The following is a 13,296-nucleotide window of genomic DNA, read 5'->3' on the forward strand; positions in this document are numbered from 1 at the left end:
GTCTGCCATCTATATATCTTTTTTGATGAGGTGTCTGTTAAGGCCTTTGGCCCTTTTTTCCTTAATTTGGTTGTTTTGTTGAATTTTAAGAATTCTTTGTATGTACTTTTTTGTTTAAAGCTTATTTTTGAGAGAGAGACAGAGCACAAGCAGGGGAGGGGCAGAGAGAGAGAGAGGGAGACACAGGATCCGAAGCAAGCTCCAGGCTCTGAGCTGTCAGCACAACATGGGGCTCGAACCCACAGACCATGAAATCATGACCTGAGCCGAAGTCAGACATTCAACTGACTGAGCCACCCAGGTGCCCCAAGAATTCTTGGTATATTTTTGATAATGGTCTTTTATCAGATGTATCTTTTGCAAATATTCTCTCCATGTCTGTGGCTTGTCTTCCAAGTACCTTGATATTTTCTTTTGCACAGAAGTTTTACTTTTAAAAAGTCCATTTTATCAATTACTGGTTTCATGGATTATGTCTTTGATGTTGTAACTAAAAAGGCTCAAAGTCATTTAGGTTTTCTCCTATATTATCTTTTGGGAGCTTTATAATTTTGCATTTTACATTTAGGTCAGTGTTCTCTTTTGAGTTCATTTTTGTGAAGGGTGTAAGGTCTGTACCTAGATTCATTCTCTTGCATGGAAATGCCCCGTTGTCCCAGCTGGAACACTGTTTGTTTAAGAGACTCTGTTTGCTCCATTGTATTGCCTTTGCTGCTTTGTCAAAAATCAGATGACTGTATTTACTGAGATCCTTTTCTGGGCTCTCTATTTGATTTCGTTGATTTGTCTATTGTTTTACCAATACCACACTGTAATTACTGTAGCTTTATAGTAACTCTCTTTTCCATTTCATTCATTTTTGAGCACTATCTGCCAAATACCTACATCTGAAGAGGCATAGATTGTGGGTCAGTTGTTCTTTCAAGTAAAGATGATATTCTATGAAAAAAGTAGGTCATTTTTATAAAAAAAAACAAAACAAAAAGGAGATAGATAGAGGGGGGAGGCACAAACCAGGAAACAGACCCTTAACAATAGAGAACAAGTTGAGGGTTACTGGAAAGGAGGAGGGATGGGTTAAATGGGTGACAGGTTAAGGAGGGCTTTTGTGATGATGACCACTGGGTTGTAGTAAGTGATGAGTCACTAAATTCTGCATCTGAAACTCCCATTACCCTGTATGTTAACTAACTGGAATTTAAAAACTTGAAGAAAAAAAAGCTAATTTTCCTGGAGGTTAAACTGCATAAGTACATTTCTTCCAGACAATCATGATTTAACATGCAACAGAAGTGCTTTATGCACACTTCCCATTTTGCCACACAGATTATTAAAAAGACATGTACTAAAAGATCAAGATTTAATAAAATTAGTGCTTTTTACTGATCACTTCAGAACATTCTTAAGTAAAACAGGCTGATTTATTCATTTATTTATTTTTTCTGTAAGTGCATAGCAGTAGACAACCAATGATTTCTAGTCAGATTAGTGATACTGACTATTGGACTTTTTAGACTAATAGTCTACTTGTCTTTCTTCTTCTGTCATATTATCTGCCTTTTTCTTTGTATTATGGAAGATTTTCTCAAACACATTTCGTCGTCACTCTATTTTAAAACATATTTTTATTTAGACAAGATTTTTTAATGTTCTAAGAGGTTTCTTTAATTGGCTTTTCTCATTGAACTGGAGATTCTTGGTTCCCCTTGATATGTAACAAAGGAGAACTGGGTGTCTATCATGGATTTCCTCTTTATTTTATGAAAATAAAACTCTTTTTACTTTGTATCTTTCTAGAGAGGGGGTGTCTCACCGGGAGCTCTGCATGCCATTGGACACTGACTTGCAGATTTTGCTTTAGGTACGAGCTAGGGGTCAGGTTTTGCCTTCCTCAAATGCCAGAATGAAGGGAATGTTATTGCGAGACACCAGACCTAATATTTCAAGCCTGTTTGCTGAGTATTTTAATTTTTTTAAATGTCTATTTTTGAGAGATTGAAAGATAGAGCACAAGCAAGGGAAGGGCAGAGAGAGAGGGAGACACAGAATCCTAAGCAGGCTTCAGTCTCTGAGCTGTCAGCACAGAGCCCACCAGAGGCTTAAACTCAGGAACCGCAAGTTCATGACTTGAGCCAAAAGTCTGACACTTAACCGACTGAGCCACCCAGGTCCCCCTGTTTGATGAGTATTTTAAAAAAGAGCTATGGTCATATTTTTATTTGAGAATTTCTATTAGTGGCTATCACCCTCTGTAAACTCAGGGCAAGGGGTTACAGACATGGTGGTGGCAGAGGATATTACATATAAAAATATCTTCACTTAATTATTCTATTTTTAACCTTTATTAGCACTCCCACTGTACTATTTGGAGGCTGAAATCAAGGTCATCTAGAGTTCTGTGGAGAGTGATGGCTTCCACTTCTCTATTGTAAAAATCACATTTTATGTTATCTTATTTTCACTTTTAATTAGAGTATAAAGTAAAATTGAGAGTGGGGGAAAATTAACACTCCAGGTTGCAACTTAACCTATTTCTCCATCTTTTATACCATCTATACCATTATAAAATACCATCTTTTATACATTGTTTATAGGTCCTTAATTCTCTATGAGTGTATACATGGATTTTTCTGCTTTGTGTTTCTAAATTCCTATCACAGTGGCACATTGAAAAAACTGAAAGGGAACATACATGGGTCTAGTCTACTGTACCGTTCTATACACCTTTTAATAAGGTCTCTACAGGGGCCCCTGGGTGGCTCAGTCAGATAAGCGTCTGACTCTGGCTCAGGTCATGATCTCGCGTTTTGTGAGACCCAGCCCCATGTGGGTCTCTGTCCTGACAGTTCAGAGCCTGGAGCCTACTTCGGATTCTGTCTCTCTCTCTCTCTGCCCCTCCACTGCTTGAACTCTGTCTCTGTCTCTCTTTTAAATATAAATAAAAATTTAAAAATAATAATAAATAAAGTCTCTACAGTAAAATTTTCTATTCACAGTGAACTTTTACCTTGTTATGTCAATTCACAAGTGTAAAACAAACCCAAAAGTGAATGGGCTACTCAATGTCATCAGCATAATCTAAGCTCCAAATGCATATGTCAAGAGAGAAGACTATAAACTCCATCCATCTAGAGAAGGGGACACTAGAGATGTAATTAGCACCAGCAGCTCTGAAATCAGTGCTTGTTATATAATCTGGGGCCTCTATTTATTGTATGACCCGGGGAAAGCTGCTTAATATCACTTTGCCTCAGCATTCTACTGTAAAATGGTTTAATAATAGTAGTACTTAGGGATGCCTGGGTGGCTCAGTTGGTTGAGTGAACGACTCTTGATTTTGGCTCAGGTCATGATCCAAGGGTCGTGGGATTGAGTCCTGCATCATGCTCTGTGCTGAACGTGGAGCCTGTTTAAGATTCTCTCTCTCTCTCCCTCTGCCCCACTATCCCACTTGCACTTTCTCTGTCTAAAATAAAATAAAAATAATAAAGAAATAATGGTAATACTTGCCTTCTAGAATTGTTTTGAAGATTAAATGTATTAATCTACCTTCAGTGTTTACAAATGTGTATTGTACAAAATCAAATTCAGTAAGGGGTGATTATTGTTCATATCTGTATTAGTATCCTTCTTAAATATCTGAAACTAGGCCTTGGTTTAGTCAAAATATCATAGCATTTGAATGAGAATAAATGAACTGTGAAGGTAAAGAGTTTTTTTGTTTTGTTTTTTGGTTTTTTTTTTTTTTTTCACAAAATTAATTAACCTTTGACTTCTAGGTAAAAATTAATGCGGTCCCAATTGTTATTAGTTAGGCTTTTGTTGAAAAGTCTAAATTGTTTAAAACCTTTATAATTTTGAGCTTTATTTTGAATTACTGCCTTTCCTTAATTTTTTTAAAATAAATGTTTATTCATTTTTGAGAGAGCGTGTGGGCAGGGGAGGGGCAGAGAGAGAAGGGGACAGAGGATCCAAATCAGGCTCTGCACTGGTAGCAGAGATCCTGATGTGGGGCTCAAACTCATGAACTGTGAGATCATGACCTGAGACAAAGTCCAATGCTCAACTAACTGAGCCACCCAGGTACCCCTCTTTAAAATTTTTAATGCAGTCAGCATGGAGTTGTAGAAAGAACACAAGTTTTGGAGATAGGAAGACAAAGTATAAAAATTTGATTGGGGTGCCTTGGTAGCTCAGTTGGTTTAAGTATCTGACTCTTGGTTTTGGCTCAGGTCATGATCTCACAGTTCGTGAGATTGAGCCCTGCATTGGACTCTGCACTGACAGTGTGGGGCCTGCTTGGGATCCTCTGTCTCCCTGTCTCTCTGCCCCTCCCCTGCTCATCCTGTCTCTTTCTCAAAATAAATAAACTGAAAAACAATTTTTTTAATTTAATTAATCTCTATGAATCTTAGAGTCTTCATCTATAAAATGAGAATGGTAATAGTTTCTTTATAGTTTCTCTATGATAATTTGAAATAAAATAATAATAAATCTATCATCTTCACCAGCATGCTAGCTTCCTTAGGGTTGGGACTATTTTTTTTTTTTTAATCTATGGAACATTACAGAGTGTCTACTACCAAAAAACATTCAATACGTGTCCTCAACACATAAATTGAACAGTTTACATTATTAACATTTTGAAGAAAGGGTCATAAGTTGTGCAAAAAAATAAAAGAGTTATGAAGAGTTATGAAGAATTCAGTAATGAGGAGTACAAATTATTAAAAGCTTACATACTGTAAACAAAAATAGGACAATATTTTCTTATAATTGCCCGGATATTTGGTTGGATTTTGCCATTTATTTACAGATGTTGTAGAGCACTAATGTGATCATGTGTACATATGTAAATAATGTAGTCTGTATTCTATATTAATTTGAAAATGCTTTTATTTATAGTCTATACGAAAAAGAAAAAGAAAAAGAAAAGTTTTTTTTTTTTTTTTTTTTTTTTTTTTTGTTACGAAAAAGAAAAGTTAAAGGCAGGAATCTCTAATTGGAGAGGAAGGAGGAAAATTTAAATAAATATCATTGTGGTTTGTATTTTTAAAAGAATAAAAGAGATTTTATTTTTTTCTCCTTAGACACAGAGCTTGGGAATGTAACAAAAGAAATCAGAAAGTATTATACTTTACTGGCTGTTTATTATTATTTAATAAGATGATTATCTTTTTCATAGAAAAAATCTTTTCATTTTTATAGATAAGAAACTGTGGTGGGCAGACCAAAACTTAGCTCAGCTGGGAACCTGCAGCAAAAGGGATGGAAGAAACCCCACAGTCCTACGAAATAAGACTTCTGGGGTTGTTCATATGAAAGTGTACGATAAAGAAGCACAGCAAGGCAAGTCACACTGTAATGAATTTGTGCCACCTTTTGAATATATAATGTTCTCTCTTTTCATATTATTTTCTCAATTCAACAATTGAAAGGTTTGTATTTTTGCTTCTAGTAAAAAAAAAAAAAAAAGCGGGGGTGGGTGGGTGGGAGGCAAATGCTGCTTAATACTACACAAGAAATTCCTTTGACATCAGGTATATAATGAGCTTTCAAAACATTAGCAGAGCCACCCAAGGAATCTTAATTTGTCAGGTCTTCAAAGAAGTCTTATCGAGTTCTTGATTTCAAAATATAAGAATAAGAAAAAATCCCAGCAAAATATATGGAGTATATAATTAAGCCCAGAACCTGAATGAACCAGGGGACTTCAAATGGACTATGTCAACGTAAGAATTTCACATCCAAAAAGCACTGCATTGTTTGGCTCTAAGCATTTTACTTTTTTGTTTTTGCTTGTCCAAATGGTGTGCAGTGAAATGGAGTGAGAGAACTAACAGATGGTTTACATAGGTGGACTTGTCACATTGCCCGAATGGCAATTAGATTAGAGATGCCAGCCAGGACAGCCCCACACCTGCTAGTCCTTTCTTAGTTTTTGTTTCATGACCCATGACATTTAGCAGCACTTGTTTTCTAGCAAAAACATTTTTCTGTATTATACTTCCTTACCTCAGTCTCTGCCATGAGACCCTTAGCTTCATATACTTTTCTTCTTAGTAAAAACATTTCAGGAAAATGTAAAGGGATTTTCATCTAAAGGAGTTGGACATATAGACCAAAACAGAGAATAGTATAGGTAGAAATAGTGAACCAAGGAGATCGCTGATTCTGAAGACCGGTAACAACCATCATTCAGGCAGAATTTATTGGTGATACCAATTGGGAGCCATACCTGCATATCCAGAGATAAAATGAAGACCAGATTTATGGTTGCCTTCCCTGTACAAAAGCATGGGCAAATTTTGGTCTGAAATCCTTCCTGAAATTACCTGGAAAAAATTTAAAAGAATTGCTTTAGAATAAAAAATAACGATGAAGTGATTACTGGGCTCCTTTCATGGTTCAGAAGATACCAATACCGAAACCCTTATGCATAAAACTGTATTTCCTCTCTGATATATTTTTAAATCACTGTCTATAATAATGAACAGGAGTGTTTTCACCAGTAATTTTGTAATGGAAGATTTCTGTATCAAAATAAATAATTTTACTGGCATACAAGTCATGGGGAATATATTATATAATTGAGAATAAAACGCTGGTACTCAGTAAATAAAATATTGTGACATTTTTGTGGATTTCAATGTGATATATTTACAAAGAATAAAAACTTAAAATACTATGATAAATGTTAGTTCATAGTCTATACTTAATGAGATTATACCCAAAAACGCATTAGAAAATACAACAGAGGGACAGATACATTATTTCTAAAAAGGATATTTTAAAAAATATATATTCATTTTTTTATCAAAATGTGAACAAACACATTGTTTGAAATTGTATATTAGTTTAATATATAGAGTATTCCTAGATACAGTCCCAATAAAGTTTATTGGAGGAAAAATTTATTATGTTTCCTCACTTTTTTGCTCATGTGCATAAATTGTTGTCTCGTAAGAGTTTAATCCTACAAGTAGAGTTGGCATTTTATGCATCGTGAAAGTATTACTAAATTGACAAGGACCTGCAGTACTTAGAAATTAATGGTGTAATATGACTAAGCTTAAAATTCAGTGAGAATACTATTTTTACTGAAAAAATATGCTGATAAAAGCATCTGTATTAAAGAGAATCCCATTAACGGAATCACGGCAGGTACCTTAAAAGCTTCATTACTATGAAATATGAGCAATTTAGGATTATTTAAGGTTAACATTACTACTTCTTTGGATTTCAAAGTACAATTAGCTACTTCATTTATCATTTTTGACACAGATCACTGGAGAGCCGGGACTTCTCGTTAGTCAAGTGGACTTTCTGACTCTACTAGAGAATTGGGGCATGAAGTTTGAACATCAGTATCATTGCAAAATATTAAGCCAAGCTAATATTTCTAATTTGCCAGATAATCACTACCAAAATTACTGTCTTTTAAAATCTAATATTTTCCTACATCAATTCTTTATTTAATAGGCAAAGATAAATACTGTAAATAATGATTCATTTCAATTATTTTTTTCCTTTCTGTCTCCCTATTAGAGACCAAAATGATACATGAAATGCATGTTGTTGTACAACATAATTGTTAACATAGGCTAATTTTATTTTTTGTCAAAAATAAGTATGATACAATATGTGTTACTATTATTACAAATAGATTTAAAAATGCACAGTCCCAGAAGTTCCTTTTCTGTTATTTTTTCACATATTTTTATATCATCAAGGTTATAGAACTCTATATTTTTTGAAATTTTAATTCTCTTCCTGAATCTATTTTTTTAACTTCATTTCCTTGTTTCTCCTTCTCTCCACTTGGTGTTTCTTCAAACTTTATAGTTAAAGCATTTCTTGTCAATATTTTCTCAGTTTTTCAGTCTTTTGTAATAGTTGAAATAAATCTATAACAAAATGCCTAAGTCCATAGATTGGCGTTGCGTTAATATATGTTTATGCGCTTCCTATAATATAAAATATATTTAAGTTCAGTATAGATTACTGTAAGTCTATATAACTACAGATCAAGGTTAGTATAGATTGCTGTAAACTATGTAACTATGTGCTATATAACAGTAAATGTAACTGTCTCTTAAAGTAATCAGAGATCTGAAGTTTTATCTTCATATATAAGTATGTAAAAAGTCAGCTTGAGGAAAGGGGAAATAAATCAACTAATCTTCATTAGTTTATATAAGAGATAAAGGTAATCATTTCAAAAGTTCAGGGCAACTGAAATCCTAGTATGTGGCCCTATATAGGATGGAGTTCGTCATTGACTGAACTGGCAGCTATTGGAAATTAGGAGAGAATGTGGTAGATCTCCTGATGAGAAATCTCCCAAGTTGAGGGTATTTCACACTTCAAAAATGACAGAGCTCATGACAGCTTCGATTGAACAATTAAATCCCATCAGACTGTCTTGAATTCAGGAGATGAGAAATAATGAGCTGCATTGGTATTTTGAATTTTCCATAGAGAACTATTGATATATAGCTTTCATCATGCTTTGTAATTCTCAGTGGATTTACTGCACTTCGTATTAGAGCTTGAACATCCAGTAAATGGCATTGCATGTCCTAGAATAATAAAAATGTTGTAAAAATGGGATATTTAATGAACTTGCTGGGTAAGATTGTAAATTACTTAATGTCACGCTACCAGGTTTAATTAGCACATTGGGCCTAGTAAATTCAGTGGAACATCTTTCTAGAATGCCTACCTGTGATTACCTGACTAATATTTGTCATTGTTACTACACAGGAATAAGGAGGATTAATATGCCAATTAATTAGATGACTCTTGTGGGTATGTTTTAAATATATTTGGGGAGAATTATGTTCCTAGGAATAGCAAAATTTATTTCCTTGCTTTTTAAAAATTATATATATATATATATATATATATATAATATACACACACACATATATACATATATATATATATATACACATACATGTATGCGTATATGTACTTCCTTTTAGCAGCGTAGTCTTCAAATTGAGTTAGTAATATAATTTAACAGTGATTTATTTGACATATTTGGATAAAATATTCCTGAAAATGAAGTAACTATAGAGTTGAAGTGAAATATAGTAGTCAAAAAAGAAAGATTTCCTAGTTCCTGTGATCTTAAAATATTGTAAAGGTCTATAACAGTATTCATGACAAACCAATTTCACTTGTTCTTCTGTAGCTGTGAATCTTCTCATGAATCATCATTTGCTTTGAAAAAATAGGTTTTAATTATTTATTTTTAAATCTATGTTTTGAGACATAATTGACATAAAGCATTGTACAAGTTTAAGATATATAAGGTGTTGATTTCATACATTTATATGTTGCAATATAATTACCACCTTAGTATTAGCTCCTAACTCTACCATATCACATAATTATCATTTCTTCTTCGTGATGGGAACAATTAAGATCTGGTCTCTCAGCAACTGCGAATTGTAATTAAAGTTTAATTGATACTATAAATTAATTATAGTATTGCTGTCTATAATCACTATGCCATGCATGAGATCTCCATTCACTTTTTTGGGAGGGCAGACTTCAACTATAACATGCCACTTCGAATTATTCAAGACACTCAAACATAATACTAACCAATATAAAACAGCTACATTTATAAATCAACAAAAGCATAAATATTTTATTCATATTATTGGTATTGAATGATACTCCAATTTTATTAAATTTTATAGTTTATTTTTCTTGAATTTTATATTTCTTTTGCTTGTTTTCCTTCTATTCAGGCAGCAATTCTTGCCAACTAAATAATGGTGGATGTTCTCAGCTTTGTTTACCAACATCTGAAACTACAAGGACTTGCATGTGTACAGTGGGATATTATCTCCAAAAGAACCGAATGTCATGTCAAGGTATAAGGTCTTGAAAAATTTAATTCTGATGAATTTACTTTATCCATGCAGATCTGAGGCAACATGATGTAGTTAAAAAATAGAAAAAAAATATTAGCTTCTTTTTGGATTCTGGTTCACTGCTCAGTCTCATATATGAAGGATTTTTAATGTACCTAAAATATTTTAAGTATTACTGTTCTTTAAAGCTTCATATCTTTTTTTTAGTTATTTTCAAGAAATACAGTTTATTGTCAAACTTTTAGCCAAACCCAGTAGAAGCTACCTTAACTTGAATAGGCAAAGGTTGAAGTAAAAAGCGGTAATTGACCAGTTACAATTACCATCCAATCTGAATCCAGTTATGTTTACTTTCTTTTAACGATTTAAGAGAAAGTACATAAAGGCTGTGAGGTCTCTGAATTTCTCAGCTGAGAGAGAAGAGCCCTGCCAAAGAACTGGCACCGAACAGACCCATCTTCCTATTTCTTGTTTCATGGATTCTGGCTCTAAGACTCAAAGAAATTTGGTTCTAGAATGATCTTATTATTCAATGATCATAGCTTAATTTCATTTTTAAAAAGTTTCAGTCTTATATGAGGAATGTTTGTTAATGTTATCACATGCTTTCTTTTAAATAAAATATTTATATGGCACTTATGTACTAGGCACTGTTCTAAATACTTTAAACATATTAATTCACTTAATCCTTATACTAACCCTTGAGGTAGGTCTCTTATTATTGCCATTTGAGAGATGTGAAAACTGAGGCATAGTGAGATTAACTAGCTTGCCTGAGTCTCACAGTTAGTAAGTAGTAAAGACCCATGTAAACCTAGGAATTCTAATTTTAATAAGAAAATATGTGTCAAAAACATGTTCTAGCATATTAGAAAAAGTCATAAACAGCATGCAGACTTCTGGTAGTCAGCTTTTATGTATATTTATTTTAGGACATACTTTTGATGCTAGAATGGCAAGGTGTTAGTAAAAGTGAAGTACTTTTATATTTTTAGTGTTCAAAATGATTTAAAACTAACTTTATTAGAAAAGTAACAGTGATATAGTTACCTAAAATTATATATAAAATCAAAGTTTATTATCATATATAAACAACAAGGTAACTGGGCATTAGAAAAGAGGGGATGAATTTTGTTGTGAGGTCAGGTGTGTTTTCAAGAATTACCTGCCTCTGTTTTTGTGAAAGTCTAGTTCCAGATCAGTAGTGTTGTCACTACCTAGGAACTTTTCAAAAATTTAAATGATTTCTCCTCTTCGATGGGGGCCTGGTAATCTGTGTTTTAACAAGTCCTCTAGGAGATTCTGATGCATACCCAAGTTTGAGAACCACTAATCTCTCTATCTATCTTTCAACTAGTCAGAAGTGTAGTGTACAATTTAAAAAAAATAAGTTAAAAATAATGTTAGTAGAATAATTTTAATTTTAAATATTCATTTGGAGCTTTTTTTTTCTTTTTCCAATTTAGGTATAGAGTCATTTCTTATGTACTCTGTTCATGAAGGAATCAGGGGAATACCTCTGGAACCAAGTGACAAAATGGATGCATTGATGCCTATATCAGGAACTTCATTTGCTGTTGGAATAGATTTTCATGCAGGTAAATAGCTTTTTATTCATAATTTATATATGATGTTTTTACTTGATTTATTAAACATGATGCAAATATAACCTTTCCCTCTGTACTCTGAGAGTCAAGATGAGGAACAAGAAAGTAAATTGGTAATGAATTTTTAAGCCAAATACAAATTGCTCTAAATGTTTTCCTGAAAAAAAAATCAAGTAAAAATTTCCTAAAATAAAGCATTTGAGTTGCAAATACCTGAAAATGCCATGATTGACAATCGGTTGCTTCATTTTTATTTCTCTCCTTTCAAAATGACACCTTTACTTTTATTCAATTATAGATACGTATATATATATATAAAATATCTTGTTTGAGAATATACATAAACCATAATCTTATTTAAAATATTTCCAGAATGATTATCTATTCTAACATTGGTAGTAGAATATTAGATCCAAATAACAAGAAAACAATTATGAATTCTGTGACATTTAAATTACTTTTGAAGACGGTATGTATAATTTTGGAGTCAGATTTTATCCTTACCTTCTTGTTTTAGCAAACAGTGAAAAAAAGCATATTGGACACTAACATTTTCTGTGGCTTACATAAATGTGTGACTGGAAATTGATAGTAGACACTGTCCAATTTATTGAAGTAAACGTGTGTATGTGTGTGTGTGTGCTAATTGCTAAATTCAGAGATAGTATAAGCATTAGATAGGCTTTGGCATTTATACTCAGATTTTTTTTTCTACACTTGTGGGTCTAACTTTATAAGAGCAAATTTTTCTACTGCTCATCCAACTAAATCTTATGTTTCCCATATTAATGTTTTAGTTCTGAAGATGTACATGCATGTTTACAGTGTTGTGTTTTTTTTTTGTAATTGTAAAGACAATTTTATCTAATTCTAAAAAAACAAGTAGTTCTTAGATTTATAATCTTAAAATCCTTAAGCATCAGCATGTGGGATTCTGGCTGTAAGCTTATTTTTTTTCCCTCAGCTCTAACACTTTGTTTAATCATGTGTTAATGAAATTCCTGGCTACCATTTAATGAGTTACTGAGGATCTTTACTTTCCTTAAGTAAATTATTTTGTACCCAATGTTTGGAATCATATAGAGGCACACTTTCTACATTTTTAAAAGGATGTTTCCTAAAAGGAAATTCAGACAAATATAGTATATTTTATTGAGCATTATGTAAATTTTGCTAAGATGACAATGTGATTTTTGATCAAAACTTCATTATACTTGGAAGGTTCACTAACCTACCATGCATAATCTACCCAGTCTCTTAATTATAGGCATCTTATTATTTAGAATTTTATCATATAGTATTTAGTAAATGCAAAAGTGCAAAATAAAGAAAAGGTGAACTTCTTGAAAAGATGTTATGTACATGTATAATTTTTAGTAAGTACACATAATCCCTTGTTTTAACTGTTATCCTATATTTGATTCTTTTAAAGACTTCATAATGATTTTTGAAAGCATTTAAAACATTTCTATAAGGTAAAATATTGAAACATTTGGTGTAAATGTTCTGATTAGATCACTAGTAAATTTCTTTTTTCTTAAGGGTAGACTGATTATTTGTATAAGTTCGCTCTGAGGCTTTATATTGGCCCTGAAATGGTTAAGTTTCATATAATGTGCCACAACACAGCTAAACAAATATTTTTGTTTGCAGAGAATAGTACTCTCCCTTTTTCTAGATTTCCAATAATTTTTAATATCATAATAAACTTATTTTGCATCAGAGTAGTTTTTCATCAGAGTGTTCTTCATATCATACCTGCCATATTTTTAAATTAAATTTCTAGAAAGAAATCATTT

General features: G+C 32.5%; 1 protein-coding gene across 4 annotated transcripts in view; it reads left to right on the top strand.

The window, feature by feature from the left end:
• Positions 1-13,296, top strand: part of LRP1B (LDL receptor related protein 1B) — a 1,871,086-nt gene that overhangs the window by 1,346,943 nt on the left and 510,847 nt on the right. For all 4 annotated transcript variants that reach the window (XM_053909160.1, XM_053909154.1, XM_053909157.1 and 1 more), the window contains exons 33-35: positions 5,209-5,353; positions 9,769-9,890; positions 11,357-11,488. In XM_053909160.1, the coding sequence (XP_053765135.1) occupies positions 5,209-5,353; positions 9,769-9,890; positions 11,357-11,488 (399 nt within the window). The remainder of the gene's footprint in view (positions 1-5,208; positions 5,354-9,768; positions 9,891-11,356; positions 11,489-13,296) is intronic.

The sequence above is a fragment of the Panthera pardus genome, unplaced genomic scaffold (assembly GCF_024362965.1).
Source record: "Panthera pardus isolate Hobbes unplaced genomic scaffold, ASM2436296v1 HiC_scaffold_10, whole genome shotgun sequence".
Taxonomy (NCBI): Eukaryota; Metazoa; Chordata; class Mammalia; order Carnivora; family Felidae; genus Panthera; species Panthera pardus.